The sequence below is a fragment of the Aplidium turbinatum genome, chromosome 1 (assembly GCF_918807975.1).
Source record: "Aplidium turbinatum chromosome 1, kaAplTurb1.1, whole genome shotgun sequence".
NCBI lineage: Eukaryota > Metazoa > Chordata > Ascidiacea > Aplousobranchia > Polyclinidae > Aplidium > Aplidium turbinatum.
Window position 1 is genome coordinate 55,078,642 of NC_137472.1, and position 23,311 is coordinate 55,101,952.

The 23,311-nt window shown below is 37.3% G+C and overlaps 1 protein-coding gene across 1 annotated transcript; it reads left to right on the plus strand.

Moving 5' to 3' along the window:
* The first annotated feature begins 3,990 nt into the window (after positions 1-3,990).
* Positions 3,991-21,597, plus strand: LOC145783301 (protein PALS1-like). Its single transcript, XM_082595144.1, has 17 exons — positions 3,991-4,057; positions 4,384-4,499; positions 4,727-4,784; positions 5,288-5,886; positions 7,589-7,749; positions 8,390-8,511; positions 8,874-8,986; positions 9,931-10,032; positions 10,589-10,666; positions 11,491-11,667; positions 15,334-15,588; positions 16,255-16,460; positions 17,144-17,268; positions 18,204-18,365; positions 18,999-19,201; positions 20,034-20,144; positions 20,914-21,597. The coding sequence occupies exons 1-17, from the start codon at positions 3,991-3,993 to the stop codon at positions 21,103-21,105; spliced, it is 2,847 nt and encodes a 948-aa protein (XP_082451270.1). The 3' UTR covers positions 21,106-21,597.
* Positions 21,598-23,311: the final 1,714 nt, after the last annotated feature.

The following is a 23,311-nucleotide window of genomic DNA, read 5'->3' on the forward strand; positions in this document are numbered from 1 at the left end:
GAAATCCCAAACCAAATCCAATCTGATGTAAAGTAAAAACATCGGTTAAGCGCATACCGCTTAAAAGAATAAGTCGGATAAAGTATGGAGCCGGAGCCGCTGTTTAAAAATTTATAGCTCCGGAGCTGGAGCTAGTGGATGAATGTTTGATAGCTCCGGAGCTTATGCTTTTTTGCAGTGGCTCCCCAGCCCTGTTTGAAACAGTGCTTCATGCAGTACAGTATCGTGCAGTTCATTACATTTGTTTTGAGTAACAGTGTAATATTAATCGCACCAATTTCTTCAAGGTTAACAATTGTTACTGTACTTTTAAGTATTTTTCATGCATTCTTGCAAAATTGAAAAAAGGAAAAAATAAAATTGCGGGTGGCTTGAAAGTACCGTAACAAACTCTCAGTAGCCTACAGTATTAACCAGACTTATTATTATTACTTACTTGCATCAGACAAAGTTGTCCATATTGAAAACAACGAAATAATATACAAATTGCAAATGCACAAAAAACACTTTTGATGGTAGTTTAGAGCTCACTGAACATCCACAGTTTCAAATGCAATAAGCATTAGAAGAATTGAGAAGGTATTCAGAACGATAAAAACAGTCAAATGACATCAGGTCTGATGTAAAACGATTTAAGGAATGATACAATGATTGATAAACGAAAGCATGTTTTTCCTCAACTAAGCATCAAATGTTGTTACGGCATGTGATTCGTTACCGGTACTTGATATTCACAAGCACCGACAAATTGTGCAATATTCGAAGGGAATCGTTACAAGCAACATGCAATCACTTCATACTGGAAGATGTAAACTTGTTTCACAACTGGGACGACATACCATGAAAGCGGAATACAATATTCTTTACAGCGGGTGACAGTAGCCTACTGACACACTCAAGTCTTTTACAGAATCTCTGAGCACAATTTCAGATTTATCTAAATGTAGCAGTAGATCACAAAGGTACAACATAAAGGATACCGGGAGCTAAAGTGTTTACTGAACTTTTTTGTTATAAACAGCTTACAAGTTGAAGTAGCAAGTGTATAGGCATGACAGAAAAGGAGAAGAATAATGCTCATGTGAGAAATATAAAGCAACTAAAGTAGCCTACTTTACTACTCTGCTTTAGTTTTGTGTAGTACGGTAATAACGAAAATGATAAACTTGTTGCTGACTTCTGATCCAAAATCAGATTCTAAATTATGATTTTATTACACCTGAGTTGGCTTATATGCTGCCATGCTATGCTGGTTTATACCTTTGATTATGACAATAGTTTAGCCCAGTGTCCTAGGCACATCTTGCATTCTTTTTGTCAATTTGGTTGGTAACGGTACTGTACATGTCATTACTAAAACAGTGTTTAGTTTTTTTTCAATTCAATTTTTTAAGGATACAGTAAAACTAACTTCATTAACCTAAAGACCAGATTTTAATTGCTTATTCAGTTTACTTGTAAGCCAAATATTACAACACTAACGGCAGAAATCAAATGAACTCAAGAGAGATAGGACACGGAAACATAATGAGGCTAGGGCATAAGGCCAGGCCTGGTTCCCTACTTCCTTGCAGTCCCGTACGCCAGTGAACATTTTTTTGGTGTTCACTTTTTTCAGCAGGCCTTAAACACATGCTACGTTCGCATTTTTCTCAATAGCAATTCAGATTATATCAAAAGAAATTGGTGTGATATGACATGACAAGTTACTGTGCAAACCAAGCATGTGTTTTATAGCTTTTTAAAAATTGTAAACACCTTAAAAATGCTCACCTTACGTCACTGCTTCCTTGACCAATGAAAAGGCTGTGTAGCAAGTTTGATTCAATTTTGAAGCATTTCCATCAATAATTTCTTATTGCTGCTTCTAGCTATTTTCACCTCATTTGGATTGTAGTTTATGTTATCATGATTAGCGGCTAGCACAAACTAAAATCGTTATTATTTTCTTTCTTGTTTTGAATGATGATTGTTTTTTTAAGCTTTTTTTAGTTGTGAGTTTGTTATTCCAATTGTGTTAAAATTTCAAAATTTTGCTACCATATGATTTAGGTTTCCGAAAAGAGGATAAGACCATATTCGCCCAACGATATTGCATCCGATCTTCAATACACAACTGTTTTTCCTATTTTGTTCAAGTCAAATTTTGTTTTGGTATATTTTCCAGACTAGTTCAAGGGAATAACTGATTATTACGGTATATGGTTTGTTAGCCAGTATTCATATGTTGCGTTGCACGACTGCACTTACAAACTTGTGTTTTGTGTCAAGTTTTATCTTTTTTTGATGAGAAATTGCTCTATTTTTGTTATGAAGTATATTTTTTAATAAAACACTTTGTTGTCTCCAATATAATTACTTTGGTTTAAATACCCTTACTGCTCTAACCTGTGACATTAACTTTGCCGAAGAAATGTTTTTACAATCACTTTCATTTTAATCTTTTAATTCTTTTTCAATTTTTTGCAAATAAATTTTAATTTCAAGGGAACTACAATGTATATAATTATACTTTGTGGATTGTGGGCTTAAGTCACAAAATATAATTGTAAATGTATTAGTAAGCCAGTTTTAATCTGGTGATGTCTCTGTTACCGAGGGTCATGTGATATTTAAAGATGCTAAGTTGTGAACAATGTTTTACAACAAAATGTGTATGTTAGGCTCAAAGATTAAAGATTGAGAAATAGTTTTAAAATCTTGTTCAATCTTGGAAAATCAACTATTATACTTATACTGTACATAATATAGATATTGGTTAATGAGTTTTGAAGGGTGTTAAGCTTATTGATTCAGATCACTTACCCATATCGCATTGCACACTGCTGGGTGCTGGCTGCATTGCCGAGCGGTAACAGCCCTGCTTTGTCAATCAAAAAGGCAATGGTTCAACAAGACAACAACTCAAGAGCATGTATCTTTGACAAAACAATACTACCAGGCATGAGCCTAGATACAACACTAAAAACAATTTTGAACAAATGAATGTCAATATATTGCAACATGAATTTTCAGTCACCAACCATAATTCATATGGTTTTGTAACTTTTCAAACACACTTGGTATGGCACCTAGTATAAAAACTGCTATAAAATAGTATATCAGTATTATTTATATATTTGTTTCAATTCGTGACCATGTGACATGATATTTCCAAACCTAATGTTTAATGCGGAATTACATGGTAGTTGTAGTAGAAACAGATATCGAAGCAGTATGCCCAGAGGTTGCTGCTTCAATAGTCACTTTCACATTCTTGTTCTTTATAGAATATTACAGCTATCGTTTACAAGTAATGCCAAACCAACATAACTCAAAATAACAAAGAAAAATTGCTTAATAGACACCTGTGCAATGTTTGTAATCATATGCTTTAAAACTATCAGTGTTTGAAGTACCCCCAGTCAACTTCACTTATTTAGACAATCTGTGCTTTTATTTTAAACCACTTATCTAGAGACTAAACACTTGTATGTTGTAGTGCTTTTCTACTAGTGCAGCATTTATTCTGGTGTAAAGCCCTTCATTGTTTGATTTCTGTTAAATTTTTGAAGATTTCTGTTTTTTTGCATCAAGATTATTTGCAGGTATGTATGCATTTATGAATTAACTGTTGTTTTATCACTGAAATATTGGTTTGAAAACTGACAACAGTTCTATGTTAGTAATCATTACACTTACATGCTTGATGCTTCAAGTGTGTTCTCACTACATCATTGTATTCCACTTCAAAACTCCACCTCAACCATTGTTGGCCAATGATGTGTGGCATAGACAGTGGCTATGTTGTGCTAACAAACTATAATCTGAAGAATGGAAACTATTGCAATCTGATCAACTATGCATGGTTACTCAACTATGACATTTTTTCTTTTGAATTTGTGCAAATATCTCAAGGTTACTATGTATGATGGAACAGTTAGGGTGTTCTTGTGCCAGTCAGCTGGTTAAAAGTCAAAAGTATTTCTTGTATTACTATTAGTTTGCAATATGAGTGCTTTGACAGGATATGTAATGCTTATGGTAACAGATTTGAATGGAGTTGTTAAGTTATTTGGTAAGGCATTCAAGTTATCTGAAATGATTTAATTAATCTCATCTTCAGATACAGTATTTATACTTAAGCAATGTAAAAATGTGGATATCGTAAATTTGGATTTGTTGCTTAACAAAAGGATGAAATGATTCCAAATAGTATAAGAAACATACAAAACCCAAGAAGAAACTATTACTGTATACATATATTTTGATTTCAAACATGCATGCTTATCTTTAGATTCTGGGCAATGCTGTGGTATGCAGGCTTGGGTTGTAGGAATGGAGGTCGATGTTGTTGCTTGGGTGATTCAAAAAGCTTTTAGTGATGTTGATGCTTTTTTGCAGGTTCTCCAATTCGAAGTGAAGTTGACGATCTTGTTGCAATTGATGAAATCACTGAAGTAAATGGATTAGGCTTTTCCTCTTCATCTTTTTTTCGCATTTTGCAGCACACTGATCAGGTAGAAGTCACATTTTTTAGCTGCATCAATTCCATTAAACACGAATTGAATATACATATCAACTCTAGGTTTTTGACCTTTGGTTTAAAAAATAATGTTTTTTATTGTAAATGTCAAATGTTAGTTTTAATGTCAAATTGTTTTATTTTCATAAAAATTTCTGGTGTATTTGTCAAATTCATCATTATATTGTCATCCTGTTTGTAAAATGAATAATGTTTTTGCAGTCAATCAGATCCAAAAAGGTTTTAAAACTACACGTTAGAAGAGGACAGCATTCAACTGGTGAGATAATTTTCTAAAACGTGATACTGGACTCGTATTTTTCAGCTTAACCATGTCACACAGCTACACAGTTTTTACAAATAAGTAACTAAACATCCTATGCTATTTAATAAGACAATGATAAAATGTGATGAAAAAATCAACTCCCTAAAATGTAAATGTTAAACTCATGTTGAGCAAATGTTTCGAAAACTATGCTGTCTTCACCTTCAGTGCTATAAATGTACGTAATCCCTGGTGCCGCTTAGTTTTAAATCAAATTGCACTGAAGTCATAAGCACTAATCAACAAGCTACAGTATTATGAGTGAAAGACCTAAGCTGGTTGATTAGTCTTCATGATGTTAGCACAATTTTGTATCTACATTTTGGGCTCTTTAGTTTCAGATCAGATTAACCAGGCGTTCCGACCATTTTGTTCCTAAATGTGACCTCATTATTATTATTTTGATATACGCGGTCTTGACAATGGTATAGCTTATTAATCACAGCACTGATTTTCAGCTCACATTGACATTCCTAACAATAGACAAGCTGTTGCTTTTGGAATTGAAGAAACCGGACAGGAAAGACTTCAAAGACTTTACCATGATGGATTTATTGAAAAGATTCAGCACTATGATATGCCAAAAGATGTTAGGCAAATTTTAACAGATAGACCACTTTATGTCACAGATTTTGTAAAAGGAAATTTAAGCTCGTTTAGTAACAGTCAAAAGAAACTTTCTCGTGACATCAGTACTCTTAGCTTGTGCCACGTCACTGACTCCAAATACAAACCAAAAGACACACTTGCAAAGAAATTAAGTTCTAGTTTAACTAACAGTGGGAGATTTGATTGGAAAATCACAAGTTTGCTTGATAAGATGGCCACTGCAGCTCCAGTACCAAGACACCGCTACAAACTCAATGGCAACTATGGCACAGGAAGCATCCTGCCTCCTGATGAAAATACTCATGAAATGGCTGTAGATTGCCCTCCGTCATATGTCGCTGCTCATCCTCCAATGAGTGGGAGATCAACTCCTCAAGTGGAAGCACCACCGCCAACTCCTCTTGATTCCACAGTGGGTCAGAAGAGCAAAACTGCATCCAATTTACAGGTGAAAAAATTTGGTATTTATCTATTTGAAATATTAAAACATGCTTTTTAAAAAAAAAAGGCCTAAAACCCACTAGCCTATTTGAAATCTATGGCACTTAATGTACTTCTTTTTCTTATTAAATTCACTGCTTTTTCATTTTGTTGCTGACTTGTATTTGTATGCATACTTGTATAGAAGGTTCATATGTTGAGAGACTTGTAGACTGTAGTTAAGTTATGCATGAAGTCTCTTACCTTATTTTGAAATGTGGTAAAAATAAATAGGCTACGAAATTGGTAACCAAACTATTCAGCTAAACGTTATTCGCACTTTTAATGACTTTTAAATTTGACCCAATAAATTTTAAATTTGTTGGTTATTGCGATTGGAATGAGTTTTATGTTTGTGGATTATGCAATTTAAGTTTTAACTAACTAAAAATATTAGACATATGGATCAATCAAGGTAAGCATGTTGCATGGTGTTGTATCTTAAGTGCACAATTTTGTAATTTGATTTTTGTGTTGCAAAAACACTTGTTCAGTGTATTTCTACTCTGTTGCTCACCTCGATTAAAGGTGGAACCTTGTTTCAAACTGCTGCACAATGCACATATATAATATATATATGCGTTATATTGATCTCCAAGTTACGATTATTGGTGTGCAATACATCTAATTAGATTTTATTGTTCAATTGTGAGTGATTTTGTCCATGCTCTTAGTTTTGCTTCAGATTGTTGATATACATACCAGCACTCCTTAAGCCCCTTTCACTACATGCACAGACGATGACATTCTTCAGAAATTTTGTACCAAAAGTAACATAACAACTCTGGGAAAATTTTGCTTTTAGAATCAAGTATATAACATCACAGATTTATTAGGTTTTTAATTCAGCCCAAAAATACACTGTACATTTGTGGTTCAAAGCAAACCCTGTCTACACTCAATATTTTTATATATGTTTCATTGTTTTGGTATAAGTCATCATAATCCATCGTCGGTTTGTTCCCCACTAGTGGGGGTGGCCGATTATAAGTGTTTCATGATATTTCTGTAACAAGATTGTGCGTTTTTATGGGTGTTGTAGTAATATCGAGGAAAGCCTTAATTGGTTATGAACGATTGACAGTATAAAACAAGCAGATATGTTATTTAATTTTAGTCCACCCCGTTAGCTCAGTGGTTTGGTTAAGTGCTCTCCTCAAGATTAAGCGGTGCTGGTTTGGCTCTCGGGGTGTGCACTTGAGTAACACATTTCAGGACTGCTCACCATTCAGTGGCTCCTAGTAGATGGAATAATTCACTGGCAACAACATTTCAACAATTGGAAACTTCGCTTCGCCAATCTTAGTAACCTGCCCTGCGCTAAAACCCGCCACAAGTATGCAAAACTACCTGGAATATCCTATCAAAAGTTTTTTCAGTCAAAGGATAAAGATTCAAAATTGTCTATTCACCCAACAAAATATATATATATATACATATTATATAATCTAAAAGCTTTGGAGTCGGTTCGTTGTAATGTGTTTATGCTTTGTCTGTATATTTCACAATTTCTCAGCTTTTTGGACAGTAGTTCCCAATCAATGGTATTTTTAACTTTGTTCCAACGTCTAGCAACAATGTGGAAAAAATAGAATCATTTGCTGTCCAGGAACGTTTACAGCTAACATGGGATGCTGTGTTAAATAAACTACAACCTTGATGTTATTCAGGATGCTGCAGCAAAGGCTGCAACTCTTTCTCAACCTGAGATGAACTTTGTGAGGATACATCGCATGCGAGAATCTGCAAGTCGGAAGAAAGAGCAACGCAATAGGGATGAGAAAGTCCGACAGCAAATGACTCAAGAAGAAGGGGCAAAAAAATTACAAAGGTACACAACTACACAGTCTCTGGAGACGACAAGGCTCAACAACAATATTAAATATGTAATAATGTTTGCTGCATAGTCGAATAAGGAAAGCCTTAGTATGCCGGTTCGACACCACTCGAGAGCATGTGGCTGTGCCTTTAGCCGACTAGCGACTATCTAAAAATGAAGGTTGGTTTCCTTGCCTTCCTGTCATTTTACTGGTTAACTAGGCTAGTGGACATAAATCCTGGATACGACAAAAACGGGTCTGCTACTATTCGGTGAGTCCGATTCGGTGAGTCTGATTCGGTGAGTTCCTAACCTCTAACCCTAAAACGGCAATGATAATTAGGCTATGGTACCCAATAATTGAAAAAATCCCCCGTTAAGGGATCGGACTCACCGAAGCGGGCCATTCCGACAAAAACAGCGATAAAGTGTAACATTGTTATGAATACTTTCACAAAGGACCAGACTCTTCAAATGATCATTTAGTTTTACTTACACCTTCAATCCTTCATATCTGTTACTAAAAAGACAGGAAAAGGACTGTTTGCTTGTGACGAGAAACAGCTCTAAGGAACAGGCCATCGTGATTTAATGCTACCTAAAAAGGGAAATGACAAAAAACTCTATCTCATAATCGCTTTTTATCATTCAGCTTGCAACACTTAACACCTGAGGAACAGATCCAAAAGAGGAAGAAAGGAGTGGAGAACCCAACTTTTGTCAGGGATAGTTACATTGAAAATGGCACACAGGGAAGCAGAGCTCCGGTTTTGGGTAAGAAAAAACACAGTTTCATCGTATGTTATCTGTGCAGCAGCGTTTTTCCATGCTTATATGAACCCATATTATTGTTTTTGCTAAAACACAGTGCATATTGCTCATTACAAAGTTTTTCAAACTTACACGTTGCTGGTATTCCACGATGTAATATGCTAGCAAAACACATTTGTTACATCTTATTTTTTTATTGCTGACACTGAAACATTGTTACTTCCAGCCAGATAAAGTTGCCTTTGCATCGCTGCACTATTTAGTGATAAACTATAAGCAATTCCAAGTAACATCTTCTGCTAGCTAGGATAGGCATGGTTTTGCATTGGCTGACCATCCAACTGATAAAGCCATTTATTCCTAAGGCATCGAAGGAATGTTTTCCTCGCTCAGTGATATTAGCAGCAAGATTGAAGATGACGAACTATCCAACGATCTTTCCTTTTTAAAGAAACTCATTCAAGATGATAGTTTTCAAGTACGATTTTTGTTACATTTCAACTGAAGCATTTAAGTGATTTATGTCATACGTACCAATTCATATTGATGTCGTAAATTCATGGCTCTATTCTGGGTGCTAGATCAATGGGGGTGGCTACAGTTTCGGAGCTTTTTAGATATTTGCAATGTATGTCAAAAACAAAGAGCCCGAAATGTCCCCAGCCAGCAAATCAGTCTATTTTTACATTGATTCAATCGCTGCAGACGTTGAATCAATGTGAAAAGGACTGATTTGCTTGCTAGGTAAAAACTACAAATGCTCAACAAGCTTGCTTATTCTAACCGACGTTTGCTCAACCATGGCCACCTGGAGATGGGGTCTGATTTGTCACATTTTGCAGATTTTGATCACTGTCTGACTGAAATTTTCTAAGATGTTTTTAGTTTTTGCTAACTCATAATGATATAAAAGCATTTTATTGCATTGGAAAAGCAATAGAAAATGAGAAAAATGAAGTTGAAAAACGCTCAATCAGATTGTTTGAAAGCGACTAACAGTCTGACCGAAATTTTCGGAATCAAATTGTCTTTGTTTTTCAACGCCTGATGATGTTAAAACTCATTGTATCACTTGGTAAAGACAGAATAGAAGAAGGCGTTAAAATGTAATTTTTAGGAAGTTTCATCAGACAGTTGTCAACAAGGCTGTCAACCAAAAGTTGGCAAAATCTGGAAAATTCTGCAGAATGTGGCAAATCAGGCCGTGTCTCTAGGTAGCCGTGGCTCGTTCCAGATTGACCAGGCGATCCAACCCTTTTGGTCCAGGAACTAATATTTCTTGATGTTTTGGGATACTTTCAAGAACTTCATAATGCTACTTATTCATGTAATTTTTATCGAATGTTAAGCAAGATGATAATCCCAGCGATTGAATCCACCTTTTTGTTGAACTTGTGAAATTCTATATTTGTTTTATCGCAGGAAGCCTTGGACCTTCACAAAACGATTGTTAAAAGCACAACTCCACAATCTAGTGCAGCCCTTCAACCGGTCTTGAAAGTCATGCAGCATGTTGTCACAGATGTGAGTAGCCCTCATGATAATAATCTGTACCAAGTCTGCAAATCAGCCCCTTTTTACATTGATTCAACGTCTTTAGACGCTGGCAAAAGGGCTGATTTGCTGCCTGAGTAGTTTATCCCTACCACTTGTGCAATCAACACTTTGATCCAGATCATATACTTTATATGATTTATTGAGCTTTCAAAGGCGAAAGTATGCATCAAGAAGTTTTTTCTGTCACATCTGAAGCTAATGTGTTGTTGCTTCCATTGCGTTTTTCTCAACCTTTGTGAGTAACCGGTAGTTTAGTTTAATTCTTCGAGGTGATGTTATTTTGGGATTCTTTTTGGCTTTCATTCTCCAATTCTGTGCTGTATTAAGACTTGAATTGGATTAGTTCACTTTTGCCCACAATCTCTTTCATTGATGATCACTAAGCATTTACGGCATGCTTTTTGCTGCAAGCTATATTGAAATATCTTTGTACACTATTAGTTAACCTGGGTCAAACGAAGTGTGACATAGATTAGCTTGTTCTATCATTTATTCATGTTGATAATGTTTTGTTGCAATTTAGGTTCAAGAAGAATTGATATACAATCACCTTCCTCAGAGCAGCGAGCTCAGAAAGTTGTTATCCAAACCTCACTTCAAGGTATTGCTATTTTGTTGACTTTACAATAAATTGACATGCCTGGCAGTCTTTGTTATCTTGCGTGGACCAATTACGTAACACACATGTCAGATATTTGTTTTATCTGTATGTGGTATTTGTAGATTCCTTTTTAAAACTAGATTTTTTGGAGCAAGATTGTTAAACGGTTTGTTTAATGTGGTTGAAGTAAATGCATTCCGATTCACGAGCAACTCATGGTTCAGGAAATGTTTTAAAAAATTGTGCTGTTGTCGTTACATAATAAACTGGATAGCAAGTTTTCAACGGTTATATGTTAGCACTCGAAACAAAAATAGCATAATTTTTATGCGCTTGCCGAGCAATAAGTTAAATTTCTACATTTTAACTCCTGTGTTTTTTTGGAATGCGAACCCAGGCAGCAATTCGGTCGTTTTTACGTTAACGTCTGCATACGTTGAGTTAATGTAAAAAAACAGTTGATTTGCAGTCTGGGAGTTAGATGGTACCATGGTAGCAATTATCTGTGTTTCTGGTACGATACCAGATATTGAAATAGCTGGTAAAGGAACCTGCATGAAGCATAATTCCTAAGATTTAAATGAAATGTTGCCTGATGAGTGCATTGAAGTTCAAAATTTATGTTTCATTTCGTATGCAGTTCTTTCTTAGTAGCCTATTATATAGCATTTTTATATGCTGTGAAGATTAAAGGTCAATTTAAAAAAAATGTCAATTGATCACACTTTGTATCTGAAGCGTCGGTCTTTTCCGTTTTTATATATTTAACTGCACGATTCACATTAATTGGATGCATAAAGCAAATGCATTGCCGTACGGTGCAGGGCTTGACGGTCGCTCACGATGGGTCTGCAACTCTTCTTGAGCCGCCCAGTGTAAGTAATCCCTATGAAGACATCAACGTTCATATTGCTGAAGATGAAGAAATTATTCGTCGAGTTTCTCAGTACACAGACAAGGCTGTCAAAGTGGTTCGGATAGACAAATCCTCTGAAGCTTTGGTGAGGTTTATTTGAGTATTAAATTCTTATTGATTTAACGGCAAACGTTTGATTGATTTGTGTGCAAATTTTTGCAAAGTCTACGTATCTTGTGTATCAGAGCGTTAAGTTTCAGAAACCACGACATCATAGATTACATCAAGCATATATTCTAAAAAAAAAACGAAGCCGTCTTTACGGCGGCGAAAGCTGTACAAGTTTCCAAACCTGATTGATTTTGTTTCCTTGTTATATTTTTATTCGCTACAATGTGGTAAGATCTTCAAATTTCTGAAATCTGTGGTATTTCTGTGACTGGTTTGTTGTGCTTTTTTATGATGAGTATTGACTGAGTGCAGTCTTGCGTGGTTTATGGCCCAACTTGGGATTTTATGATGTCATGAAATTGCACTGTGTGAGTTGACTAGTTGGTATATATTTTCTTTAGTCCACTCTACTTTCAATCTCGAGCTTTTTTCTTTTCACATCGCGTTTGTGAACAGCATTTCGAATTGGTAAATAGCAGTGTGCTGCTTTTTATATCTTGCCTCTGTTTGCAAGCAAGCTCTTATGTTTGTTCAATGTTCTTTGACGTTGCGTTGAGATACTAAAATGACTTCTCTTTGAAGCACTGCCCTTGTGATAAGACCATGACGTTTTTTCTGCTGTATTCATGCATGAATGAACACCACTCACATCACGTCATAAACGCCTATCATTCTTCGAGTTCACTCGCTACGCTTGGTTGGCTACCATTACTGTGTGATGGAAAAGTGAGCTTTTGACCCACCATTGTTGCTTAAAAGTTTAGTAAACGCAATTGTTTGTAATGAGTACACTTAAGGTGCAGGGCACACTCTCAATTCACATTGTTTCAATTGCTTTAGTGATCCATAGGTTTTTGACAATGTTGGTCATTCAATAGCAATCCACAAAACAACTCGGTTCAACAGCAAAAAGGTACATAGCACTCTTCAAGTAATGCAAACTGTCTCGTAGTTGTAAAGTTTATTGATTTTCGGTTCCACTTTTTGAAATCCTGATCACACGTTTGTGGTTGTTGCTTTATAACTTGAACTTCATCTGTCTTTAGCTCAGGTAGAGGCCTAGAGGGTGTATACTGTATTTTCCCACTATCCCAGAGCGTGTCTGCCCACGCTGCGAGAAGGGCATTGCTCAGGCAGAAAATCTGTTTTTGTTTTTCTGTCTTGAGTTCAAGCAACTTTACCATGTGTGTTACAAATCGAAACAAAAACGGAATAATATAAAACACATACACTCTTCTTGTTAATTGGAAAATTGCTACGAATGTTACCTGGCTGAACATTTTCTCTCGTTCGCTGCTTCTGGTTTTTAGCCCAACCAACAAAAGCCATCGCTTTTCATCTACTTTAAGTCAGCCGACGTTGGTTCAATGCAAAAAATGATGATTTGCTAACACTGAATGGTCGCCTGAGGGCATTTACGTCGCGTTTATAATTAGATTACATTGGTTTTATTTTGTATCATAATCTCCGTAGTATTGCATTGGTTTAATGCTGAAAAGGTGTAGTGGATTTCTTTTTCTTTCTGTTGGTGTAGTACTTTTTATCATTGCTTCAGCTTACCAAAACCACAGCAAAAAGGTACATAGCACTCTTCAAGTAATGCAAATTGTCTCGTAGTTGTAAAGTTTATTGCCTTCAATCGCACTGCAGTATATAACCTGGTGAGTGGTGAAATTTTATTTTGTATGTTATTCGCTCTGAGGATGCGCATTGTCATGGTGCGCGAAACGTCAGTGAAGCAATAAACTATCTTGTTTGTTGTTAATTTTACTTTCAATTTCATCAGATGAACGTAGCAACTAGTGCTAGAAACAAAAACCACGTTAGCCAGTCAAATTTCCCAAAGTTTAAACAAACGCAGACTTCTTGCTATAATTTTGATGCGTTGCTTGAACGATAACTTGGTATTCACTGTAGGATTTCTTTTTTTTTGTATTGACTGGTTGCCAATCAATTGATAAAAAGGGTTTCTGGGGTAAATCTTGAAAATAAATCTTGGTTAATGCTTTTGAAAGTGACCAAAAAGTAGATTTTCTTTACACTTTCCTATTGTCTTTGTAGATAGACCAACAGTACACCAAAGGCACTTTGACACAAGAATTTTTTTACTATATGCACTGTGTAGTGTGTATATTGTCTTGAAACAAAAATGTAGTTATAATCTCTTTGGCCATTTTTCGTTTTTATTCGATGTGCAATTGTTTCTATACGCCATCACTCTTCATTATACAGATATTCCATAACCAGACGTAGCCAATGATGTGATGCTGTTTCTAATGAGTGACTAGTGACTACCACCTTTCACTGCTGGCTAGGAGATTGTTTATGTCATTCAACTTGACTGAGCATCAATTTTATCCGCAAAGATTGCGCTGTTGCTGGTAGTTGGCAACACTGTTTGTCACAAGTCATGTGAAAAATGTAAATTAAGAGTTAAAATATTTTTATGTTAAGCAAGCAATTACACAGCGACGATTCCTTCCACAACTACCCAAATACTTCACCGAACACGCAACGCGGTTGCTGATAGAGTTAAACCACTAGGAGTGAACAGAAGGTTGTTTTATCATGTTCTTGTTGTCAGACATTTCTTCCAACCAAATCATTTGTTTGTGACATGACGTATCCGATCATGTGATCATATTCTCTCCACCTGTGTTGACTCACTCTCTGTATACTTGTCTGGTCACTACCTTGCCAGCAAATTATTCCCTTTTTACCATGATTCAACGTCTGCAGATGTTTGCTGGCCTACTCAGTTTTGTTTCTCACCCTTGTTTATACAAAGAGATCACATGTAAGAATTACAAGGGCCAATCCATCGTCGTTCAACTCACATCCTTCCTAGACGGCAAAATCTTGTCATTTTTACTTGAGCAAGTCTTCAACGACGTTATGTCGTAATTCGTCACAACAAACTTAATGACTCCTTGCGTTGTGTAGTTAGCATTATTTCGTTATTTTCTAAAGTTATGGTTGCCGACGATGCGTCATGCTATAGCTGCTATGGCGAACACTCAGTTTTCTGCTGATACTTGGGAGAAATGTTGCTGACACTGTGACATAACATTCTAATTTCACTTTTGACTCGCCTATATTGCCAAATGCCAGTTGGGTAGCCGGGTGGTGAAAGCCCTGGTACGACGTTCAATAGGACGTCGGTTCGTCACCGCTCAAGAGCATGTGGCTGTATCTTCGGCAAGGCACTTCAAGACATGCTGTCGATTGCGAAATAGCTCTTGATTTCTCGTAATTGCATTACGCTGCTCACAATTACAAGAGGCAAATGCCTACGGCCCATCTCAGGGCTATGGCCTGCTGAACAAATTGTTTCTATATAATCTTGCATGATTTGTTATCTGATTCCCTTCCCTTTCTCAAATGCTACAGTTTGGAATGATGTCGACGTCAGTTCGATACCCACGAAGAAGACGCTGTTGTGTCTTGGCAAATCACTTAATGACATGATTGATGAAGGATTCGAAAGTTAACCGTCTACTTAAACCAAATTCTTTCATTTTGCCTATGCCTAGACACGATTAAGAGTCAACTTACTTTCCTAGTTAGGTGATATTACCCCAATTTCCTATTTTTAGTTACAACGACCAGTAAACGCATTTTCTTTATTCTCAACTTCCAGGGAGCAACGGTGAGATGTGAGGAAGATGGGTCCGTCACCATCGGCCGTATCATCAGTGGAGGAGCAGTGGAGAGGAGTAACCTTCTTCGAGAGGGAGATGAAGTGGTGGAAGTCAATGGAAAATCCATGAGAGGATTAGATGTGAACGAAGTCGGTGATGCAATAGCGGCCATGCATGGTACGCTGGTGTTTGTTCTGGCAACTCCAAATAAACCAGTGAATGGAATAAGCGGAAGGAATACTGCTGAAGTTGTGGTGAGGAACAACTACCTAGTTTTGTTGTGATTTCAATCGTGTACTTCGTAAACGTCAAGAATCAAGTAATTTAAAAAAAAAAAGTGCCTCAAAAACGAGTGGAATGGTTATTGTCAATTTTTCCACACAAACATCAAAAGCAGATCAACTTGAGGGACTGCTATTGTCATTTTTTCAAAACAATACAGTTGTCGTTTCTAGCTACTTACAGAACAGCCATTCTACCTGTTTCATTGGCATAGGCCGCACAGCAGCTTTAGCACGTTATTTTAGTCTATACGTCAAAGTCAGCAATCTCCCTCGTGACACAGTTTGTTTTTAGATCCCAAGAAAGAAAGTTACTACAGTAATACCAAATTTACAAATATTTTTCCGTTTGACTCGACCTGGTGTCCAACTCAGGACTGTCGCTGCAAGGGCGAATGCTCTAACCACCAGGCCATTGCGTCAATAAATCACATTAAAAGTGATGGCTAGAGTTGGTTAGAAAAGACATCAGTTTAAGGAACCTGGATAGAATCTACTCCATCAACCAGGAAGCATGGCAAAAGGGCTGCAAAAACTGGCGGACCCTTCCAGCGGGGACACACGCCACGCCTCATTTACTAAAGACACAAATGGGTGATGATGGTGATGATTAAGTTTATACCTATCTTTGTTTCTCAGAAACATGTTCGTGCCTTATTCGATTACGACGCCATAGACGACCCTTACCTCCCATGCAGAGAACTAGGTTTGTCCTTTCAAAAAGGTGACGTGTTACGCATCATGTCAACCGACGATCCTGATTGGTGGCAAGCCTACCGTGACGAAGACGACGACACTCACTTAACGTTGGCCGGTCTAATCCCTTCACATGAATTTCAACATCAGTGAGTGCTGTACTTAACCTGTTTACAAATCACTTCTCAGCGAACTTAGCTTTGCTTACAAATAATATACTGTAGCTTGGCCAGCTTGCTAAAAAATAAAAACTAAAAAAAAAATTTTCTTTTAATGTTTACTTGCACAGAAAGTGAGCAGCGAGAATAAAATGATGATGATGATGTGTTAATAAAACAGTGGTGAAAAGTAAAACCTTTTTCTTGTAAAGGGATGACTTACGAGTCAGACCCACAATTCAAATAGACGTCATGGTATAGGTTGGAGCGACTAACTCCAAAGTGGACACGTTTCAACATCATTCATGTCGCTTTGCACTGGTCAATTACAAAGTGATTCCAATGTGTCTGCTGGTGTCACAGAAAGTAGTCTAGGATTTAAAAAGAGCACATCTTTGGAAGATTATGCTAAAACTACCAAATTATTTGTTTCAATACTTTTTATATAGCCTATTACATTATTTTTACCATCTATCAGTTTTCACTTGCTATCATTATGCTATTTTGTATAAGCGCCAGCACGCATGATGGTGATACGACGTATAATTACAATTTTGCAACGTTGTCTAGTATTTGCTGCCACCGTTTCTTGTTTTATGTTCAAACTTTTTTTTTTTCGGTTTAAGGCCGCATTTTCATTTCCATTATTTTCATGCTAAATGACTTGAACGCAGGCGGGAAGCTTTAAGAATCGCCATGACAAAGGAAAACGACGCACCTGAGAGTAAGAAGACGTTATTCTGCGGGAGGAAGAAAAAGGAAAAGAAGAAGGTTTCGGATTTATATGACGAAAATAATGGTAAGCTTGTTTTGACGATTGGACTTAAGATTAGTATAAAAACTTCATGGCCTTTAAGAGACTGCAACAATTTTACAATGCGGCTGTTTGGGATTGCAGTTGAACTACACAACTTAAAGAAAAGTTTAAGATGTTTTTAGTTCCGGAAAAGAAAGTTATGAAAATAACTGCGTGTCGAAGTTCGTAGAACTAGAAGGTACCTTTGTCTTCAAGCAATTTCACTTCCTTGCTTTTACCAAAACTTGTCTCCGATTTTATCAAACGTCTTGCTACCAGTAAAAAACGTATTGCGACTGTTTTCCCTACAGTACAGTTTGATGTTGTACAACATGCTTCATTATTAACCAGGAAAACTGTTACCTCATTTCGAGCAGTATGTTTTAGCTCACATTAATTTTGGTATATCCGTTTCTGTAAAGTACTGTCAGTATTCTCTAGATGAGATTGACCAACCTTTGGAGCATTGATGAGCTCATAAGAATACATTTCTGTCAAACGTTTTCGTTTCATTTGAAGTTGAATGTATGTGTGGCAGTGTGTGATGTCTTGCGTTGGTGACACTTACCCCACACACTGGGATATCGTGTCCATCAATCCACCAGACATATCTCTGCTGCTGAGAAAGCGCAATAGCAACATGTATGGTGTTATTTTTTGTGCAGACATTGATTTGTTTGTTTGTGTTGCGAATCGTAGCTTAAATTGCCCGCCCGTTATATTATCCATCGTTATTTTCGTTTTTGTTATTTTCCATCTTCCCCATCTTCTATTACGTCAGTTTCCCCCACTGGCGCGTGTGTTGGTCAGAAACCCACTCACATATTCCAATCGAGCATATTAGCATAATATTTTTTCACATCCCTTGCTCTCATCAACTGTGTTCGCTTCAAACGCCACAGCAGCTCAACTAAAGCCGAGCAATGATATGTCCACAGAAGAGGAACTGATCCAAACATACGAAGAAATGGCTCTTTATCACCAACCCGAAGGCAAGAAGCGACCGATCGTTCTGATTGGCCCTCCCAATGTAGGACGTCACGAATTACGTCAGAGGCTTGTGGACAACGACAGGGACCGCTTTGCTTCCCCGATATCATGTAAGTGTTAGTTGACTTTAATGTGTTTGGCGTTGACTTTAGTCACGCCAAGAGTCGAGGAGCTCTGCCTTTCTTCCACTCTTGACTTGAGTAGTGACGTTAACTCAGTGTACTGCTGCTGATCGCAGTTCAGCATGCAACACAACAAACAACTGGCACCAGCGAAGTCATATTGTCAGCGAGCCAGCTGCTTCCATTATTTTGGCATACCAGTATATATGTGCCTTGTTGAGACACAGTTGCATGCTCTAGAGTAGTGTCGAAGCGACATCTTTACGAGCGTAGTGCAGACGCTCTCACACTCGGCCACACATGGAAAAAATCTGCGAAACACTAGCAAGAGGGCTGCGCTTACACATAATTATTACATTTAACCCAGCAAATATACAGACTTTTGTAGTATATTTATTACGCCATTGTTCAGTATTTGAGCTTTGCCGTAATGACAAGTTGGTAGAACCCCGATCCCATACACTCAAACAATGAAGAAAGATGACAGTGAGGTCAACTAACACAGTATCTACCAGTTGAACAATTAGCAGCCTACAGTATTTGTTGTGTCAATCTACTGCAGTACGGTCACTGAAGAAAACTTGCACACTTTTTTCAAAATACTCCTTGTGGTTATTCTAGTGACAACTCGCCCGCCGAATGAAGGCGAAAGAGAGGGCATCGACTACCACTTCGTTTCCCACAACGCATTTCAAGCGATCATCGAACAGAATGGCTTCGTGGAATATGGATCCTTCCAGAAGACGCTGTACGGGACAACCATCGAAGCTGTACGACGTGTCATTGAAACAAAGAAGATATGTGTTCTCAACCTACATGCTGAGGTAAGCTTCCTAGCTTGTGTATCAATCGTTCTTTGCATTGATACAACATTTTCAGGCTACCAACGGTTAACGTCTTCAGGCATTCTGCGCCTTCAGACTGATTTGCTTCCTGGGTTTAGCTCGATGCTTTTCTATTGTGTCATAATTGGCTTTGAAAGCTTTTTTTCCAGTATGGCAACTGAGATTTTTTGCTCTACTTGGGAACCAATAGCTTTTCCATTGGAAGCCTTTCAAGAACAACAACGTTTCAAGAAAAACTATCAAATCTTGCAAGTGGTTCATGAATAACCACGATGTACGAGCTGTATTTATATGTTTGATAAAGTAAAATTTAAAAAAAATGGTATAACTTACTCGCTTTCTTAACTGGCAAACAACATCCAAAACTAGCAAGTATGGTCTGTGTGTCAAACTTAAAGCTAATCCCTGTCCAACCTAGATATGGAGAGATTTCTAAAATCTTTGATTGTGTCCGGTAAATTCAATGCTTAGAAACAGTCGCAGCTGCTTTCTTGAAAGTGATAATCTGTTTCACAACAAAACACTTTCATCCGTCTGCAAGATTTGAAGACATTTTCTATTCAGAATGATTAGAGTCGACCTAGTTTGGAAATGAGAGCGATTTATACCGCTTCAATAGAAGTTCGTTGTTTTTCCTTTATTTTAAGTGCTTACCATTGTTATTCATGAAAGCTATCATTCTCTTGCAAATCTTTATACGATGAAATCTCCACCACATTAAACCAAATTTAAACTAAAAGATACTTCAAAAAGACGTTGAATCAATGTATGAAGAACCGATTCTGTGAACTTAACGTGGATTGTTGTGCAGTCACTACGGTCCTTGTGCGCGTCAGACTTGAAGCCATACATTGTGTTTGTTGGGCCTCCCCCGCTCGACAGGTTGAGGCAAAACATGGGGAGAGAAGGAAAACAGTTGAAGGTAATGCAGCAATATGTCACTGTTGTGGTATGAAAATGCTTATTTTGTATCTTTGTAGTTTTGTGTTGCTCTTGTTCAACAATATGCGTCATTTTTCTTTAAAATATTTCAACTATACAGCACTATACATACTATATAACTTAGCATAACTATTTACATGGACCTTCCGATGTTTGTCGTATCCAGGCTTACACCTGGTGGTTGAAGATTTAGATTAAGTGGGCGGGAAGGCAAGGAAGCCAATCTTCGTGTCCACCTTCAGGCATGCCTTTAAGTGTCCTGCCAGACACAGCCGTATGCTCTTGAGCGGTGTCGAACCGGCGCCCTTTCGATTGCCGTTCCAATGTTCTCACCACTCGGCTATGCAGCCGGCATACCTTCTGATGATCCCCCTGTTATGGTGAAGCAGGCTGTAGAGGTTTTAGAAAGTAGTAACTATATTTGATGTAACTTACCTATTCATTTCATTATATTCAACTGATATGATTTGTTTGTATGTTACTATTTTCATAATATTAACAGCATCATCAATCCATAACTTACTGTAGGTTAAATAATGATTTGTTATGCAGAGTTAGTTGTACGCAAATACATTACAAAAAAATTATGGCAGCTAGCAAACCAAACCTTTTTACATTGATTCCACGTTTACATACGTTTAATCAATGTAAAAAGGACGGGTTTTGCTATGTAGGATATTATCGGTAAACCTGCCTGGCATGTTATGTGATCATACGCTTTGAATCCTCATTCATTGTGTCTATCATAGGAAGACGAATTGCGAAATATCATTGAAAATGCTCGTGACATCGAACGAAAGTACGCCCATTTCTTCGACGAGACCATCCGTAATGTGGACCTCAACCGCTCCTATGCGGAGCTGCTGAGACTGATCAACAAACTGGACAGCGAGCCGCAGTGGGTGCCTGCTTCCTGGCTTGATAACGGTGGACAGCTTTAAACTGGTTTCATCCAGTTTTTACGCGGGAACAGTTTGCCGAGCTAACGATCACTGCACGTTGGCTGCAGCAAAATCGTTTTTTTTTTCAAAAGGAACTTTTATCAACAAGTCCACATGAAAGCGAAGACACAGAGAGGTTATTGTTAATATTATTTTACGCAAACTTTGCATTTTCATGAAGCGAAAAGGTTTGCTTGTTTGATCAAAACACTGACCGTCTCCATGTGTACAGCAATTCGAACAACTAACTCATACAGCAAATCAGTCGTTTTTTAAATTGATTAAAAAACGACTGATTTGCCGTCTGGGAATGTCCTGTGATTAAACAACTAAAGTATGGCGTGCAACGGATTTACCGACCCCAAATTCCCTACAAAAGTTGCCTTTTTTGCGTTGTTGTAACGACTGAGCATATTCTGACTTATACTAGCGACACCAGAGCATGTGCTCTGTTTTGCAAGTTTGCTTTGTACAACTTTTTTATACGAACTACAGTATTCAGTATTCACGCTGTCTCAAGGTTGCAAATTGCAACAAACATATAAAGTTACGTTTTTATTACGTTGCTCATACTTCTAAATGAGTTTTTTTTTTGATAAATCAGAGGTTTGTTGGTTTTTACCAAATCGAGTGAGAGGCCCAGTCAGAAAATGAGTCATTTTTCCATCGATTTAACGTCCTGCGTTGAAAAGGATTTATTTTCTCACTAAGGGTGAGGTTACTTTTAATGGGGTCTGTGTTCTACATTTACTTACGGCAATTGTACTTATTCCCTAAGCAGCGAAATGCAGTATTGCTTTATTTCTGAGAGTGTATAAAAACATTCGCACTAATGAGGTCTGTGTAACGAGCTATTGTATCCCTGTAGCTGGCAGCCATGGAGTTGTATAAATTATCTCAATTCTGACGTTAACCACTTTCCCAGTTAGCAAAATTTGTCGTTTTTACGTTGATTCAACCTCGAAAGACGTTGGATCAATGTGAAAAGAACGAGCTGTACCAGCTGGGTGACTGCGTTGTTGATTGCTAACAAGAACAACATTTCAACATAAAAACAATGTTTCCATTCTATTTACATCAATCTACTATTCTCATAAACCGTGATAATAAAGGGTTGATGGAAAGAGATCGCTGCGCGAGTTTGTCAGCTTACGCACTGATGTACCGAAAATAGTAGGGCTGCTTGTACTGTGTGGTTTGATCTCACATAGGGCTACCGTGATTTTAAAGCGCTATTTTTCTATCCACGATTTTAAATTTGCTCATGTGTTTAGGTGGTTAGCTGTTTCATTGTGGTAACTCTCATATCACTTATGCATTTTTCGTCTTTAATTTCATCATTAGTGAAACAAAGTGCCTCAACACCTAAATTGATTTATTTTTAGAAACGTGCAAAATGCATTTTCTTGAATTTTTCATCTTAACATTGTGGCAAGATCTTTGTGATTCTCGGTATTGTCTTCGACCAAACCAGTCCGTCCCAACTGTAGAGGTTGCGCTTCGATCTCTTTAAACGTGGCATCTTTTTATTGGAATGGAATCTTCGTTGAACTGGGCTCATCATTGTGTGACCAGACTTTCCCATGCAGCAAAATCTGTCACTTTTTCATTGATTATATTTTAAAAATGGCGAATTTTGCTGTCTGGGTGGCCGCACTATTTTTTGATTTTTTTTTCGCACAACGCTCAGAGCTCAAGATGAATGCCGGGGTTGCGCCTTACAGGTTTACATTTTTTCAATACAAGATGGAATTTTTTACCTGACTCATGGTTTTGATTACACCACGTCACATAAGTTGTGTCATTGATATTGCAACTCCTTGAGCTTATATTGGGTGCTGAATTTCCATTTTTGTGATAGCTAATTGACACTTTTAACATCACTTTAACGTTAGTTGGTGCTGAAAAAATATTTTTCTCAATTTTACAATAAGTAGTATTATATGTGTTTCGCAATTCATATGATGTATCTATTTTCCACAGTGCTCAAGTTCATATGTATGTCACACTCGTCCTTGTATTGAAAACAGTGTAGAAAGCAGATGATTTTGCATTTTTTGAAGTTTAACTTTATTTTCTGCTTACCCAGCTTATAAAGTTTCATTCATTGCATTGTTTCGACGTGTGGCGATGATGAAACGATGTAAAAGTGATCACTTTACTAGACAGCGTTGGTGCTGATTTTTGTGTACAAGTGTTTATGTTG